Source organism: Felis catus, chromosome A3 (assembly GCF_018350175.1).
Source record: "Felis catus isolate Fca126 chromosome A3, F.catus_Fca126_mat1.0, whole genome shotgun sequence".
NCBI classification, from domain to species: domain Eukaryota; kingdom Metazoa; phylum Chordata; class Mammalia; order Carnivora; family Felidae; genus Felis; species Felis catus.
Genome location: NC_058370.1, coordinates 79,470,254 through 79,487,881, shown reverse-complemented (window position 1 = coordinate 79,487,881; position 17,628 = coordinate 79,470,254). Strand labels below are relative to the sequence as shown.

At 42.5% G+C, this 17,628-nt stretch overlaps 1 protein-coding gene and 1 long non-coding RNA gene across 4 annotated transcripts in view; one reads left to right on the top strand and one right to left on the bottom strand.

The window, feature by feature from the left end:
* Positions 1–1,566: 1,566 nt before the first annotated feature.
* LOC102902567 lies at positions 1,567–6,696 on the bottom strand. The gene is made up of 2 exons (XR_006595600.1): positions 6,311–6,696; positions 1,567–1,970 (listed from the first exon to the last, which is right to left on the bottom strand). It is a non-coding gene; the product is annotated as an uncharacterized LOC102902567 (long non-coding RNA).
* USP34 (ubiquitin specific peptidase 34) overlaps positions 5,856–17,628 on the top strand; it is a 249,863-nt gene continuing 238,090 nt past the window's right edge. For 2 of the 3 annotated variants that reach the window (XM_045054251.1, XM_045054249.1), the window contains exon 1: positions 6,835–7,038. In XM_045054251.1, coding sequence (XP_044910186.1) covers positions 6,996–7,038 — 43 coding nt within the window. In that variant the 5' untranslated portion in view covers positions 6,835–6,995. Of the gene's footprint in view, positions 5,963–6,834; positions 7,039–17,628 lie in introns of those variants that run through there. The other variant, XM_045054250.1, reaches the window with a different exon arrangement.

Here is a 17,628-nt window from a genome sequence, read left to right as displayed (position 1 = left end):
CAGTGAGGAATGTCTTTGTCAATTATGTTAACATACAAAATATATATATTTTATACATTTATATATATGTGTGTGTGTATATATATATACACACACACATACATACATAGAGCTCAAGTGTATATATGTATGTGTGTATATATATGTATGTATATCAAGTAATATATGTGTGTGTGTATATACACACATATAGAGCTCAAGCTTTCCTTGAGCTCTAAGGGTGGCCATGTGACAGAGTTCTAGGTAATGAGAAAGTAAAGTTAGCCAGAGGGGCTTCTGGAAAGTTTTTGCTTTCCTGATAAGAGGGGACAGCTGAGGGAACTGGTTCTTTGGTTGTTCTTCATGCCTAGAACTTATAATGCTAGAGGTATAGCAGTTATCTTTCCCCATAAAGAGCTACCATACTAAGGATTGATTTTATATTTGCAGTCCTGAGTTTTATTTTGAGCTTTAGATTCAAACAACTGCCTGGTCAACAACTCCAAGTTACCTCACAGGCACCTCAAACTGAGTGCTTCCAAAATAGTACTTGTCATTATTGATCCCATCTCCCTCTGGTCCTCCTTTAAGTGATCCCTAATGTGGTGAATGGCAGCATCATTTACCCAGTTGGGCAAATCTCTTATTTGGAGATAGCCCTGATACTTTCTCTCCCCATACCTATCAATCAAGTCTTGTTCTTTTCACCTCTAAAATGTTCTTAGAATGGACTCCCTTTTCTCCATTTCTTTGTTATCCTAGTCCAAGCTTGTCATCATCTTTCTGGATTAATATTAATAACCCCCAGTTGTCCCTATGTTTAATCTACTCTCTACATATTAGTCTGAATATTTTAAACGATTTTTTTTTTAAATAGGCTTCATGCCCAGTGCAGAGTCCAGCACAAGGCTTGAACTCATGACCCTGAGGTCAAGACCTGAGCTGAGATCAAGAGTCAGATGCTTAACTGACCGGGGCACCCAGGTGCCCCATTAGTCTGAATATTTTATTTTATATCTTTATTTTTTAAATGTTTATTTATTTTTTTTAATTTTTTTTTAACGTTTATTTATTTTTGAGACAGAGAGAGACAGAGCATGAACAGGGGAGGGGCAGAGAGAGAGGGAGACACAGAATCTGAAACAGGCTCCAGGCTCTGAGCTGTCAGCACAGAGCCCGACGCGGGGCTCGAACTCACGGACTGTGAGATCATGACCTGAGCCGAAGTCGGACGCCTAACCAACCAAGCCACCCAGGCGCCCCTGTTTATTTATTTTTGACAGAGAGAGAACCACAGCATGAGGGGGGGTGGGGGCGGGGCAGAGATGGAGGGAGACAGAGGATCCGAAGTGGGCTCCGCACTGACAGTGGGGCTCAAACTCACCAACTTCGAGATCATGACCTGAGCTGAAGTTAGATGCTTAATCAATTGACCCACCCACGCACCTCTAGTCTGAATATTTTAATAAAAACCTGATTGTGTTGCTTACACACTTAAATGCTTTGTATTGCTTTTAGGATCTAGGCCAAAATCTTAACAATGTTTGCAGTGCTCTGTTAAGTCTGGCATGGGCCTTCTCTCCCAACTATGTTCTAGTCATACTGGCTTTATTTCTGTTCCTAGAAAGAAGCAAGGAATTTTGTATCAGGAGTTTTGCATATGCTATTCTCTAGATCTGCACATCACTTCTATTAGTTTTCTATTGCTGCTGAAACAAATTACCACAAATTTATGGCTTAAAACTAAATTTAACAAACATCATTTTACAGTTTTGTAAGTCAGTAGTCCAACATGGGTTTCATTGAGCTAAACCAAGATGTCAGCAGGGCTGGCTGGGTTCTTTTCTGGAGGCTGAAAGGGAGATTGTTTCCTTGTCTTTTCCATCTTCTGGAGACCACCCACATTTCTTGACTCAAGGCCCACTTCCCTTCATCTTCAAAGTCAGGAATGTTGCATCTCTCCAACATTTCATTTCATTTCAATTCATCATCTATCTTGAAAGAGAGAGAGAGAGAGAGAGAGAGAGAGAGAGAGAGAGAGAGAGATCACGAACTGGGGAGGGGCAGAGAGAGGCGGGGAGAGAGAAACCCAAACAGGCTCTGCACTGTCAGTGCAGAGCCCGACATGAGGCTCAATCCCACGAACCCGTGAGATCATGACTTGAGCCCTAATCAAGAGTCAGATGCTTAACTCCCTGAGCCACCCAGGAGGCCCTCTCCAACCATTCTCATGTAGTCACAGTCACAGCTCCCTGTGCCCAAAGCTGGGAAAGGTTCTCTAATTTTAAAGTCTCATGTAAAAAATTGAGTCCACAGGAATAGAAAATAATCTGTCTCAAGGTCCTTATCTGGAAAGTCCCTTTTGCCACTTAAGGTACCATATTCACAAATTCTGGGGATTAGGACATAGGCACGTATGGGGGTTGGGGACATTATTCTAACTACCACACTATTTTTCATGACTGCATTTAGGCTATAAATACTTTATGGTGGCTTTAGAGTTTTGTATTTGTTAGATAACCAAATATCTTATGCAGCAACAAGTAGGCAGTTGCTAGCACCGATTCAGCAGCTCAGCAATGCCACAAGGGACTCAGGCCTTTTCTTTTTCCACTCTGCCATTTTCGGTGCCTTGGCGTTTGCTTTTTGCTCACAGGTTTATTGTTTCAAGATGGCTGCTGTTCTCCAGATTTTCGTAACTATATTCAAGAAAGACAGAAGAGGGAAGAGGGGTGTACCAGATCCTGTCACAGCGCTCTGCCCATATCCTCTAGCTCTTATCACTTCAGCATACAGTTGGTGGCCAGACTTCCAACTGCTGGCACCTGCATTTCTATGCCTTCCTGGTTGAGCAAGGAAGCCTGCTTTGCTGCCTGCCCACAACCCCTCCCCTAACAACAATTAAAGAGAGTACATGTAAATACCCAGCTTCCTTGTCCCTTGGGTAGGAGGTTTTGTTTTTTGGGGTGGGTGGAGGGGGGTAGGGTAAGACGATTTTAAGGCACATGTTTTATATTGGTTTGCAGAATTTACCAGGGGGATTAGGCTTCAGTTACCTTTAGGATTAAGGGGCTTGATAATGAATCTTTTATTGGACACTTACTCTCCCATTTCCTATCTCATTTCTCCACTATCCTACCAATGTTTCTTGGATGCTAACAAAATAAAACTATTTTCACTTGTTATTTCAGGGCTTGCTTTGTGGGGAATCCAAACCAAGACAGACCATCATCATCTTTCCTCCTTCTTTCTTTAAAGCAGACAGTTGGTGCCATAGTGGCCAGCTTACAACTAGGAGGTGACAAACCAATGTGTGGAGGGTGAAGTGGAAATAAACAACTTGGGTTCATAACCTTGAGCCACTGTACCAGTCCTGACTGGACTGTCTACTGCCATTCTTAATTCAAAAATTGTTTATTTGCAGTCTATGTCCCCATTACAAATAAACAGAAATAAAGTAATAATAAAGGTAAGAGCTGTGAAGGAAATGAACAGAGTATTATAGAATATTCTAGGGGAGGAGAGATATTTTTTGAGATGATGTCTAAGTTGAAACTGTGAGGACACAGCCATTTCAAAATTAAGACAGCATGTCCTAGGAATAAACGACATTCACCAAGACCCAGAGCAGAAAAGATTTTATGTTTGAAAGCAGACCAGTGTGGCTGGAATGTAACAAGAGTGAGGTTGGAAACCACAGAGGTTAGGGAAGTCTCAAATGGAGTTTATTCTAAATGCAACAGGAATATTGAAGGGTTTTAGGTAGGGAAGTGTTATAATCCAATTTATTTATAAAAACAATCACTCTATCAAGTTAAGAACCAAACAGTAGTTTGCTGATCTTATGCACAAAGCATTGGGCTGGGTGCTGTGGAAAGAATAAAATAGCATACTTGCCTCTAATAATGTTCCTAAGTCCCACAAAACAGGGATAAGTGTGGGTGTGAGGGACAAGAGTAAATTCTGCGGTAACTCTGGCCTCTGACAGTAACAATCAGGCTTTAACGCCAAACTCCAGACAAAATCCTGTATTCAGTAATAACCAGAATGCTACGAAGGGCAAATAATTTCTATGGCAAGATTAGTTTTCCAAAGCTGTTTACGTGAGGCTGGTTTTCAGGTAAGGAGCTAGGAATATACTATGTATATATTACAAAACTCAAGAATTAAAAATTTCATAGATTGTATAATTTTACTGAAAGCATGATTCTACCACTAGATGGTGACATGTATACAAAGTATTGAAAACAATCTTAGCTGTTGAAGGTGTATAGTCATTGCTGATTACTGGTTGGAAAATCCAGATTTATAAGGATTTAGGGGTATTTTAGCAGATTCTGCTTCATCATACTTTTAGAATGTACAACTTTCAAATACATTAAAATGTCTTGTTGATACGGATACTAAATCAGCACAGAAGAGTGAAGATTCTAGTTAGGAGGCAGACAACCTTGTTTTTCACGGTCTTTTATGCTTTTCTCTGTTAACAAGCAGTTGAAGTAGATAAAGGGTTGTTGGTAAACTATAGCCCATAGGCCAAATCTGGCCAGTTCCATTTCTGTATGGTTTGCAGGTTAAGAATGGCTTTCTATTTTTAAATAGTTGAAAATATGAAGAGAAAAATAGTATTTTGTGACACATGAAAACATGAATTTCAAATTTCAGTGTAAGTTAAATTTTATTGGAACACAGCCATACTTTTTCCACCACGTACTGTCTATAGCTGCTTTTGTTCTAACAGTTGAGTAGTTGTGATAAGGAAGTTGGCTTGTCTATAAAGCCGAAACTATTTACTATCTGGCTCTTTACAGAAAAAGTGTGTTGAGCATTTAAGTGGTGACTGAAGGGCAATGATCATTTATGACAACAATACTCTAGATTCTCAAAGCATTTTATTATTTTATTTATTTTAGAGAGAATCTCAAGCAGGCTCCAAGTTCAGCACAGAGCCCAACGCCGGGCTCAATCTCACGACCACGAGATCACGACCTGAGCTGAAATCAGGAGTTTCAGAGTGGGAGGCTTAACGGATCGAGCCACCCAGGCGCCCCTGTCCCCTTCTTTTATTAGGAATGGGCAATTCTTTCCAAAAGATCCACTCTGCAGATTTCTGCTCACGTTTCACTGGCAGAGACCCAAACATAGGTTCAGCCCTACCATGACTGTTTTAACCCGTAACAAGTACTCCTTGGGGGCTTTCCTTCCAGAGACCAGAGTCTCTAGCTGCCACCTGAAACACAGAACAAAATTTGGGTTTGGCAAGTTTCCTTGTGGGCAGGTAAGAGGGGTGGGTGGGAATGGATGCCGGCTGGTCCATGTCTGCTACGGATGCCAAAAGTCAACTGTGCAGAAACCTGAGTTTTACAGTAAAGATGGGAAGAAGGGGAGAGGATGGCAGAATCTCTCTACAGCTCGGAAATCTCACCTGCTCATATGGAGCAGTGTAAAACAGGTGGGCAGAAACTTTATAAGAACACTGGCAAGGTGGTCCTGGCACGGGACGACGGTGGGACCCAACCTCGACACAACCTTTAAACCAATTACTAGTCTTAATAGCTGCTTGGGTGACACAGTTATAAGATTACGTACACGCCCTTTCGGTCTCTTCAGTCACATCTCTATAAAACGTACTGGGTATGGAAATCAGCGAGGACGTATTAAGGGCTGGTGTGAGGGCAATTTTCCTAATGCTAACTAGTTAACACTACCAACTTGAGCGGAGTGTCCCCTTTCCTTCCGGTTCTTCATTCTCCGTTTCCCATCTTAATACCCTGGCGATCTGCTCTTCGCAGAGAGGAATGTGCTATTTCAGGTGAAGAGTGGTAGAGTGGCAGGCAATTGGTGCGGGGCCCTCTCGCGTACAAGGGAGGCGATGCCATGTGAACGCTCCTCACTCCGCCATTTCTAGTCACGTCAAGGTGTCTTACTGCTCGAGGACGGATGAGCCTTACAGAATCGAGGGTAGCGATCGACACGCATGCAGGTTACGCCGCCCCTGGGCTGTTCCATTCTCACAAAGCCCCGCGGGGAGAGGGCCGTGTGCCCCAACTTGGGCTGCGGCGTCGCTTCGGCCCGGCTTCTCCGTGAACCCCCTGCCTCCCCCACCCCCCAAAAACCTGAGCGCTGGGAGGGAGGAATCGGCATCAACCCCACTTCCCCCCCACCCCCTTCGTGGGCCCGGAGGAAAAATGGCGAAGCGCAAGGGCGGGGAACAGGGCGGCGCGAGTGACCCGGCGCTCGCCGGGACCTCGCAGCCCGCGGAGTGGGCCGCTGTGGGCGACGCCGCGCAACCGCGAGCCGCTCGGTGCCTCCGCCATCTTCCCCTACTCACTCGGACTCCCCCCGCGGCCGCGCTGGCTTCGTGTTTCCCTTCCGGCCGCTGACAGAGATCCGGGCTGGGCGGGGTGGGCGAACGCGCGGAGGGGGTGGACCGAGGGCGGGGAGGCCAGACGGAAGAGGAAAGGGAGGGCGGCGAGCCGGCCGCGGCGGGGTGTGGAGCGTGCGGCGTGTGTGCGGAGGGAGAGGTGGGAGGGCGGGAGGCGAAGCGAGGGAAGGAGGCGGAGGAATGAGAGCGCGAGGCGTTTCTCGTCGGCTCCTTCGCTCGGGCGGAAAGAGCCGAGCGCAGCCCGAACGCTCTATTAAAATGGCGGCGGCGTCAGCGGTGGCCGCGGCGTCTGGTCGGTGAAGTGACTCTGCTGCTTCTCTCCCCACCCGCCCCCTCCCTCCCTCTCCCCTCCCCCCGTCCTTCCCCCCCTTCCCCGCCGCCGGCGCCTCCGCGCCCCTCCGGCCTGCGCACCTCCCCTCGCCCCCCTCCTCTCCCCCGCCCGCTCCGGGGACCGCCGGCCCCCTCCCCCATACTCCTGCTCTCCGCCCCGTCCCCGCCGCCGCCCGCCCTCGTCGCCTCCCCGCCCCGCCGGCCGGCCGGCCCCCTCCTCCGCCTCTCTCCCCTCCCCCCCGCCGGTCGGGATCAGTCACTGCGATCCGAAGCGGGGGAGGGGGGGGGCGGCGGCCGAACGATGTGCGAGAACTGCGCAGACCTGGTGGAGGTGTTAAATGAAAGTAAGTAGCCGCGGCGGCGGCCTGTGGGGGTGCACGGTTTGGGGGCCCCGCGCAGCTCCCCGGGCGGCCGCGGCCTGCGGGAGGCGACGGCCGAGCCAGGCGGCGTGCCGGCCTAGCGCCCCGGGAAGGTGCGCGGTGGCGCGGCCGCCGCGGCGCCTCGGGCCCAACCCGGCCCGGTTACCTGGGCGCTCGAGAGGGGGCCGCCCCAGAGCTTTGGCCAGGCAGGGCCTGAGCGGTCTCACCTCTCGGAAAGTTTCCTCATTACAGGTGTCAATTAACGAAGGCACTAATGAGCCTTCGCCTCCCTCGCCCTGCCGGGAAGGTGAGGGGAGGTGGGGTCCGAGGACGAAGCTTTCCTCCGCAGTCCGAACCTTTCGGCCCTCCGGCCGCCCTCTTTAAATTTCAGCGTGCTGCCGAGGCCTCTCTTACCTGCTAATTTTCATTAAACTCCCTGGGAGGAGGTTGGTGGTTTTCCTCTCCCTTGGGGGTGTGTGGGTGTATGAAACCCTTCTACCGGCCCTGAAATAGCTGAAAATGAACTGTAATAGTCATGATTGGAACCTTCATACCTATTTTGTAAAAAATTAATGATGGTTCTTCTTCGTGTACCGTTCGTCATTTTAATGGTAAATTTTATTATATTAAGGAGAGCACTGTACTACAGATACCATCCCGGGATAGTCATGGCCTGTCTCCTGGAATGAAAGGCCTATTCCTTATACTTTTGATTGTTAAAGAGCGTACCCTGATCTTTTCTAGCCAGATTCTTATATTTATTTTATTTCCGACCCTTGTAAGATAGTATTTGAGGCTAAAGAAACAAGCTGTATTGCAGATTAACTACTTCTGGGCCCAAAGGCCTAGTTGGACGAGGTGCATTAGATAAGATTAATTTACAAAAACTTGATTGTTGAGAAAATGCTCATGTAAAGAACTGCTTATGTGGGTTTTGGATTTCTGTTCTGATATTTCCGAAGATTTCCAAACTACCTCTTTTCTAATACGATTCTTTAAAACAATGGTTTTAAAAAATGTGTTTGAATTTTACTTTATTTATGTGCTTGAATTTCACTTTATTAACCAAATGCAATAAGAAAAGTGTTAGAGTTCTAGTTTACTTTCAACTGGGCATTTATTTTCTGACAGGTGGAAGCAGGTTTTGCACATACTCAAACTGTACTTTCCAATATTTGTGTTACTGTAAATTTTCCTAGAATTTTAAGGTTGTTTGGAGATACTTTTGGTGCAGGTGATTTATGATATGATGATTACATAAGTCTTTAGTACTTATTTCAGTTAACTGTATTTTATATCCCAAACATAAGTTGTGTGGTTATTGTTATAGTAAATTGGGAAGAGCATTATCTTTGCTGTCTAATAAAAGAAATAAGTGCTTTTAATAATGTTTTGGTGTTTTAAAAGTTAACTAGGAAAACCAACTTTAAACATAGTATCTAAAGAAACTAAAGTCTGTTAATCTTTATTACGTTGTGAAAAGAGGCATCATGATAGTTGTTATTGAAAATTATTTGGGAAACCCCTAGAACTTTGCTTAGGAGCACTAAAAAATGCGATGGATTTATGGAAACTTAGAAATGTAGAGAATCTTGAAGTAGAATTTAACTTTTATTCCCTTTAGGTATATACAGTTAGTAGAACCAGGTTTGTATAAGCCAGTGGTCTCTAAAAATACTTAAGACGACTTCTTAATATTTCCTCTATTTATTTTTTTTATTGTAGAGAGAAAGAAAGTGCCCACACATATGGGTGTGGGGGCGAGGGACAGGGAGAGAGCGAGAGAATCCCAAGCCACTCAACACGGGCTCAATCTCCTGACCCTGGGGTTATAACTGGAGCTGAAATCAGGTTGGCCACTCAGCCAACTGAGCCACCCAGGAGCCCCTCTTAATATTTCCTTAAAAGCTCAGTTTAAAAATTTGCCTCCTGAACACTAATCTCACAATGAAGCTTCCTTTTTTTATTTTTTTAAAATTATTTCAGCAATTTTATTTGTAGGTTATACCAAACTCTTACAAGTTGCTTTTTTTCCCTTGTAGTTTTAAAATTGTTTTCATTTTTCTTTTGTGTTGTATCCCAAACATAAGATGTTTAAGTTTCTTAAGAACAGAGGGTATTACTTTATCTCATTATAGTAATAACATTTATCCGTGACTGGATAGGAACATGATGGTTGGACCTTGATAAGACTTGTTGAATTCAAGTAGGTTATATGTCTTTCTTGTAATCTTGGTCACAATAATTATTAAGTCTGTCCTTTTATTCCCCTAGAGGTTGTGCAAAGATGAGCATCAATTTATCTTTGATTAGATATTCAGAACTAAAGTCCCCAAATAATGTGCTCAGAATTCATCTCTCAGTATATCTCCCCATAAGAGTTTAACCATGACAAGAAAGAAAATGATGTATGTGATGTGTTTCAAGTTGATTTTGAAAAAGAATTATTTAAAAGCTACTAAAAACCTATTTCTTGTCAGATTTAAAAATACTGATGAAACTGAAAAGTCTGCCTGGACATATCAGTGTAATATAAAAATTTAGTGTTTTAAATAAAAGGGTAGATAAAATGTGGATAGTATTGTTTTGTATCTTGATGTGCAGAGAGATTTTAATAATGGTAGGGACTTCATATGAAATGTTTACTTAAAAATCTGGCAGAATGTAATTTAGCTAAAATAAAAATTGGTAACAAAAGGTTGTAAATAGTTTCCTTTTGTCATCAGTTTTTGATGAGAGAATTAACATTACCATTTATATCTCTTGTGCTGTGAATCTGAAGTTGTAAACTCTCCCCATGGAAACATACAGGTACACAGACACAATTTTTCATGCACTGTGAGGACTAATTGAAACCTGTCCATGGAACCAGGCTAAGAACCCCATAATAAGGATCCTCACATCCCCTTTTATTTTATTTTTTTATACATTTTTTTTTCTTTTTTTTTAACGTTTATTTTTGAGACAGAGAGAGAGCATGAACAGGGGAGGGTCAGAGACAGAGGGAGACACAGAATCTGAAACAGGCTCCAGGCTCTGAGCTGTCAGCACAGAGCCCGACGCGGGGCTCAAACACACGGACTGTGAGATCATGACCTGAGCTGAAGTTGGGCGCTTAACCGACTGAGCCACCCAGGCACCCCTCTCACATCCCCTTTTAAAATATGATCTTGATAGATATCCTAAAACTTAAAATGACATTTCAAAATAATGTTTGGCTTTAATGTTAGAATAAGCAATCCCAGCACTACTAACATGCTTGAATTTCTCTTTCCCTTCAGTGCTTTGTTTTTAAAAAGACATTTTCAAGGCTTGGGATGTATTAATTTGGCTACTATCAGTTTGTGGGTTCACATTCAGTTTAGGAAATAATTTTCAGTTTTTAATCCTGTGCTTGTTTGACTGAATTTGTATATTTGCTGCTTTTCTAGATTTTTTGTGAACCACTTTAACTCCAGAGCATTTCTGGATGTTGATGAGAAGTTGGAGGCCTGAATTTACGTTTTGGACCATCATCATAGCTAGTTCACTAGTAAATTGAGGTCATTATTTGCCTTGGTAAGGTAAATTTCTTTGAGAGAAGAGTGAGAATGGCTTAAAAAATTTTTCTTAATGTTTATTTTTGAGAGAGAGAGAGCAAGCAAGCAGGGATGGGGCAGAGAGAGAGGGAGATACATAATCTGAAGCAGGCTCCAGGCTCTGAGCTGTCAGCACAGAGCCTGATGCGGGGCTTGAACTCATGAACCGTGAGATCATGACCTGAACAGAAATTGGACTCTGAGCCACCCAGGCGCCCCGAAAATGGTTTTAAATATAGATGTTATTCTGTGTGTGTGTTTAGTAAATTACAGTTTACCAAATGTAGCAGTTAAGTAGACAATTTATTTGCCCCCCTCCTTAGCCTTGGAGGAGCAAGCATTGGTACCTAAGTTTTAGAAGCAAAGAAATTGAATCTCTGAAAGGCTAAGTGGTTTGCCAGATAAAGGTCACCTGTTACTTGCTTAGTTAGTAGCCCTATCTAAGCTTGAACTCAAGATACTGTGATAACAGTATTTGCAGAATAATTCTGTTTGTATTATTTTTAAAGTAGAATACTTGATTGAGCAGTTTGTGTTGAGTGAGTACTTTATCAATTCTTTGAGGTAGGTACTCACTCTATCACCCCTTTCAGATAAGAGAACCTAGATTTAGAGTTTACATAATTTGCTCAGAGTCACATGACTGTAATTGGTGGAGCCAGGATTTGAACAGGACTTAATCTCAGGTCAGGCTAAAAAAGCCCATGTTCTTAACAGTTATGCTATGCTGTGGAAACTTTGTGATGATCTATTTGAATGGAAGACATTATTATGTTTAACTGACAATAAAAAATTAGTGTATATTTATGTATTTTAACAATTTCAGGCATGATGTTACTGCAGTTGTGGTAAGATTTTAAAAGTGGTGGTCCTGGGGTGCGTGGGTGGCTCAGTCGGTTGAGCCTCCTACTTCGGCTCAGGTCATGATCTCAAGCTTGTGAGTTTGAGTCTTGCGTTGGGCTCTGTGCTCACAGCACGTAGCCTGGAGCCTGCTTCGGATTCTGTGTCTCCCTCTCTCTCTGCTCTTTCCCCACTTGCATTCTGTCTCCGTCTCTCTCAAAAATAAACAAACATTAAAAAAAAAAAAAGTGGTGGTCCTTATGTAGCTGAATGGAATCTAAATGTTGTCTGTCAGCAGGGAGCCCTTTAGTAAACCATACATTTCTAGAGTTTTTTTTTTATATCATAAGTATATGAGTGCTAAATAGTTAAATCATTAGTAACATAATATTTTTTGGTTGACCTAGTAATTCTAAAATTTGAACTGATTCTTAAAATTGGAAATCGGATTTTGCTATAGTATGAAGTCCCAGATTATGAATTTTTATTTGATGATCTAGCTAAGTCTATATCCTCTTAAACCAATTAATGTTTGAAGTAGTGTTCGTGATTTCAATTCACGTATTTTTCTAATATAACTTAGAAACCATAAAGCACTACAAACGTGCAGGATATTACGTAGGTTTTCTGCATTGTCAATGATGACTGTTAATAATTAGCTTTAGCACTCTTCGTGAAACATGTTAATGTTACATGTATGTTTAATGATAGTACCTGTATATCTGATTTCAAAGTATTTGTAATGTGTTGTGTATTATTAAGAATTTTTATATTTTCAGAAAGAGAAAGAAACTTTCCAATCATAGCTTGACCAAGATGTGACATAATCTAGCTAAATGGGTTGGCCTACCTTCTTCTCTCTTTAATATTTTTGTAATTATGAAGGTTGCATATTCTCATTGTAGACATACTGAAAACTGTAAATCTCATCATCCAGTGATGATTCCTGTTGATGATCGCCTTGAAATACTTTTGGTACACATTTATTTTTGGTACACATTTTTAAAATGTTTATTTATTTGTATTGAGAGCGAGCAAGGGAGGTGCAGAGACAGGGAGAGAGAGAGCATATCCCAAGCGGGATCTGTGCCGTCTGCACAGAGCCCAGTGCAGGGCTCAAACCCCTGAACTGTGAGATCATGATGAGCTGAAACCAAGAGTCAGACGCTTACCTGACTGAGCCACCCAGGTGCCTCTACACATTTACGTTTAAAAAAAAATTTTTTTTTTAAAGTTTATTTTTGAGACAATGTGAGAGACAGAGTGCAAGCAGTGGAGGGGCAGATGGAGGGAGACACAGAATCTGAAGTGGGCTCCAGGCTCCGAGCTGTCAACCCAGAGCCTGACGCGGGGCTCGTACTCACAAACTGTGAGATCATGACCTGAGCCGAAGTCGGATGCTTAACCAACTGAGCCACTCAGGTGCCCCTACGCATTTACCTTTTTTTTTTTTCAAAATCTTTTTTAATATGTTTTTATTTATTTTTGAAGGAGAGAGACTGAGCGTGAGCAGGGGAGGAGCAGAGAGAGAGGGAGACATAGAATTTGAAACAGGCTCCAGGTCCGAGCCATCGGCCCAGAGCCCGACGCGGGGCTCGAACTCCCGAACTGGGAGATCATGACCTGAGCCGAAGTCGGACGCTTAGCCGACTGAGCCACCCAGGTGCCCCCGCATTTACATTTTTAAGAGTGAGATAAATGTAGTTCAATATGTAGCTTGTTTCACCTAATGTTTTATTTGATTGTTTCCTTTATTAACTCTTGAAAATACATTTTTTGTCTGTATGGTATTTCATTTTGTATTAGATTTAACTTCTCATTCTTATATGTTTTCAGTTCTTTTATATTATAAAGCTGCAAATGAACATCCTGTACATAAATTTTTAATAACATTTTTTTTAGATAGATTGCAGAAGTGATCACTCTGTCAAAAATATAAGCATACTTTTGTTTATATTGTCTATTTGCCTTTTCAGAAAGGATGTATTGATTTCCACTCTTCAGTATGGGCACTTGTACTGAATATTATCCTTGAAAAAGTGTTATTTTGGCAAAAATTGTAATAGCCAAATACTAGTAAGTTTAAACACTAATGGATGCCTGGGTGGCTTAGTCAGTTGAGCGTCTGACTTTAGCTCAGGTCATGACCTCATGGTTCGTGGGTTCGAGCCCTGCGTGGGCGTGGGGCTCTGTGCTGACAACTCAGAGCCTGGAGCCTGCTTCAGATTCTGTGTCTCCCTCTCTCTCTCTCTCTGCCCCTCTCCCTCTCATTCTCTCTCCCTCTTCCCCCGCTCTCCCCCCCCCTCCGTCTCCCTCTGTCTCACACACACACACACACACACACGAATGAACATTAAAAAATTTTTTTTTCAAAAATAAAATTATAGAAAAACATTTTTATTGGCATTTGCATTTTTTTTTTAAATTTTTTTTTTCAACGTTTATTTATTTTTGGGACAGAGAGAGATAGAGCATGAACGGGGGAGGGGCAGAGAGAGAGGGAGACACAGAATCGGAAACAGGCTCCAGGCTCCAAGCCATCAGCCCAGAGCCTGACGCGGGGCTCGAACTCCCGGACCGTGAGATCGTGACCTGGCTGAAGTCGGACGCTTAACCGGCTGCGCCACCCAGGCGCCCCGGCTATTTGCATTTTTTAATACATTGCCTGTGTTTTCTCATTTTTCAGGTTTTAATATTTTGTGTTTTTACCTGATAACGAGTTTGGTCACTTATTAACAATAGCAACCTTTGGTCATGTTCACCACATATATTTTTTTCCAGCCCCCCCTTTATTTATTTATTTACTTAACTTATTTTTGATATAGTGAGAGTGGGGGTGGGGCAAGGAGAGAGAATCCCAGGCAGGCTCTGTGTTGTCATTGCAGAGCCCAACGTGGGGCTTGATCTCACAAACCATGACATCATGACTTGAGCCAGAATACAAGAGTCAGATGCTTAACTGACTGAACCACCTAGGCACCCCCCTCCCCGCCCTTTTTAAAAGTAATCTCTACACCCAGTGTGGGGCTTGAACTCATGACCCTGAGATCAAGAGTTGGATGCTCTACTGACTGAGCCAGCCAGGTACTCCTTTGCTGCTTTTTTGTGTGCTTTTTCATTTTTGTGTTTTTAATTATAGATCTTTAAAAAATGTTTTATGTTACAGCTTCTTCTGCAGAGTTGCCTAAAACAATATATGATTATCATATTACCTGCTTAAACTGTTCTAGATCTTCATTGCTTGAAGAAACTAACTTCTTAGCGTGACATATATCATGCGTGGCACAATTTGGCCGAAACTCCTCTTCCTAGCTTCACTTCTCACTTTTTTGGTGAGGCCTACTTTTTTTTTTTTTTTTTTTTTTTAATGTTTATTTATTTTGAGAGAGAGGGAGAGACAGAATCCCAAGCAGGCTCTGACTGTCAGTGCAGAGTTCATTGCAGGGCTCGATCCTAGAAGTGGTGAGATCATGACCTGAGATCAAGAGTTGGACACTTATCTGACTGAGCCACCCAGGTGCCTCTTGGTGAGGCATTGAACCTTTCCCAGCCTCTCTTAAAATGACTTATATCCTTTAGTTTAGATTAAGAACTTAGGTAATAGTCCCTCTTCCTTTTTTTTTTTTCTTTTTTTATTAAGTTTACTTGAGAGAGAGAGAGCACACGTGCGCATGTGCACAAGTAGGGAAGGAACAGAGAGAGAAGGGGGTAGAGAGAGAAAGCCCCAAGCAGCCTCTGTACGGTCAGCACAGAGCCCAAGATGGGGTTCGAACTCATGAAATGAATTCTGAGATCATGACCTGAGCGGAAATCAAGAGTGGGATGCTTCACTGACTAAGCTACCCAGGCGCCCCTTTTTCTTTCTTTTTTTTTTTTTTTAAATGAGAATTTCATTTTAATTTTTTTTTAATTTACATCCAAATTAGCATATAGTGCAACAATGATTTCAGGAGTAGATTCCTTAGTGCCCCTTACCCATTTAGCCAGTCCCCCCTCCCACAACCTCTCCAGTAACCCTCAGTTTGTTCTCCATATTTATGAGTCTCTTCTGTTTTGTCGCCCTTCTGTTTTTATATTTTTGTTTCCCTTCCCTTATGTTCATCTGTTTTGTCTCTTAAAGTCCTCATATGAGTGAAGTCATATGATTTTTGTCTTTTTCTGACTAATTTCACTTAGCATAATCCCCTCCAGTTCCATCCATGTAGTTGCAAATGGCAAGATTTCATTCTTTTTGATTGCCGAGTAATACTTCATTGTGTATATATATATACCACATCTTCTTTATCCATTCATCCATCGACGGACATTTGGGCTCTTTACATACTTTGGCTATTGTTGATAGTGCTGCTATAAACATGGGGGCACATGTGTCCCTTCGAAACAGCACACCTGTATCCCTTGGATAAATGCCTAGTAGTGCAATTGCTGGGTCGTAGGGTAGTTCTCTTTTTAGTTTTTTGAGGAACCTCCATACTGTTTTCCAGAGTGGCTGCACCAGCTTGCATTTCCAGCCCCCCCTTTTTTTTTAAATTAACAACAGCTTTCCTTCCTGAATGATGAACTCCTTACAGTCAGGGCCCATGTTTTCTTCTTTTCCGAGTTCCTCCTGTAGTGCCTTGTACAGACTAGGTGCTTAGTAAACATTTTAGTTCATGCAGGGTTTTTGTAGAAGAAGAATGTGATTGCCTAGTTAAATCAGCATTCTTAGGCCTGTAGTCAGTAGTGATTTATTTATTTTTTAAACTAAGCTCTACACTTTTCTTGGGGCTTGAAATTACAGCCCCAGGATCAAGAGTTGCATGCTTCACTGACTTGAGCCAGCCAGGTGTCCCTAGTCAGTAGTGATTTAGATATGAGAGTTTCTGGCTGAAGTATGCTGTAGGTGAAGATTATTATCATATATACTGCTTTAAATTATCTTTTTTTGTGAATTACTAGGTATATGCTTATAAAAAATATCTACCCTAAGCAACTGTTTTCTAAATTAATATGCATTGCAGAAAGGCAGAAATTAGTTGATTTTATGTAGGTGGTGAGATTTGTGACTGTGGCATGAAATTTAACTAAATTACTTTTATTTAGGAGTTTATATATGAGGAAAACATTGGGCTTTTTATCTTTCATGTGATTAACACCTGTTAATGATATTTTCCTCTCAAATTCCATAGAAATTAAAAACTATCTCCAAAGGTGTTAGTTGAGAATTAATGTAGTATAAACCGGGCATCTTCTTGCACTTCCCTTACTGTGGTTGAAGACTGGGTATTCTTCCTATCCTGGCTATAACCTCTTCCAGGAAAGTTAAGTTGCTTATATTCTCTGGAAGAACTTAAGCCAGCCCTCTCCCCCCCCCCCCCCCCCCCCCATTGCTAGCTATTGCTGATTGGATTCCAGATAGACTCCTGACCTGATGTTGATCAATCAGATTTTTCTTGTCAGAATGTTTGAACTAAAGAGCGAGGTAGCTGTGAGCAGCTGAACTAGAGTGGGTGCTTTTGCAAGCTGATGGGTAGGAGAAGAGTTGAGGAAGTAGAGACTGCTGTTTGCAGAAGAGAATTGGGGCAATCTGTGGAAATTGTTGACACCGAAGCTCCATAAAGAGATGGAAAATAATTCCGAGGCTAGAGCTCCTTTTGAACTGTCTCATATCATTTGAGTTAATGTTCAAGCAAAAGAGTTTTGATTCTAGTATTGTACCTTGATGACCTCTCCTTATTGGAGCATATACCTAGTGATTCATGAATAAGGTAGAAAAAGCAGTATATATGATATAATCCTCAGGTACAGCATACTTCAGCCAGAAACTGAGTGCTTCATTATAATCTGGTGTAAGTTCTTGGAATGTGTTGGGCAAGTGTCATCAGTAATATTTGGTGGCAGGAGAAAACTTAACTCCTTTTGTTAATTACTTACCTCTCTACCAGGATATTTAGTCTTTTTTTTTTTTTTTAACGTTTATTTATTTTTGAGACAGAGCATGAACGGGGGAGGGTCAGAGAGAGAGGGGGAGACACAGAATCCGGAGCAGGCTCCAGGCTCTGAGCTAATGCGGGGCTCGAACTCACGGGCCGTGAGATCATGACCTGAGCTGAAGTCGGACGCTTAAGTGACTGAGCCACCCAGGCGCCCCTGTTTAGTCTTTTTAAAAATAATGCAA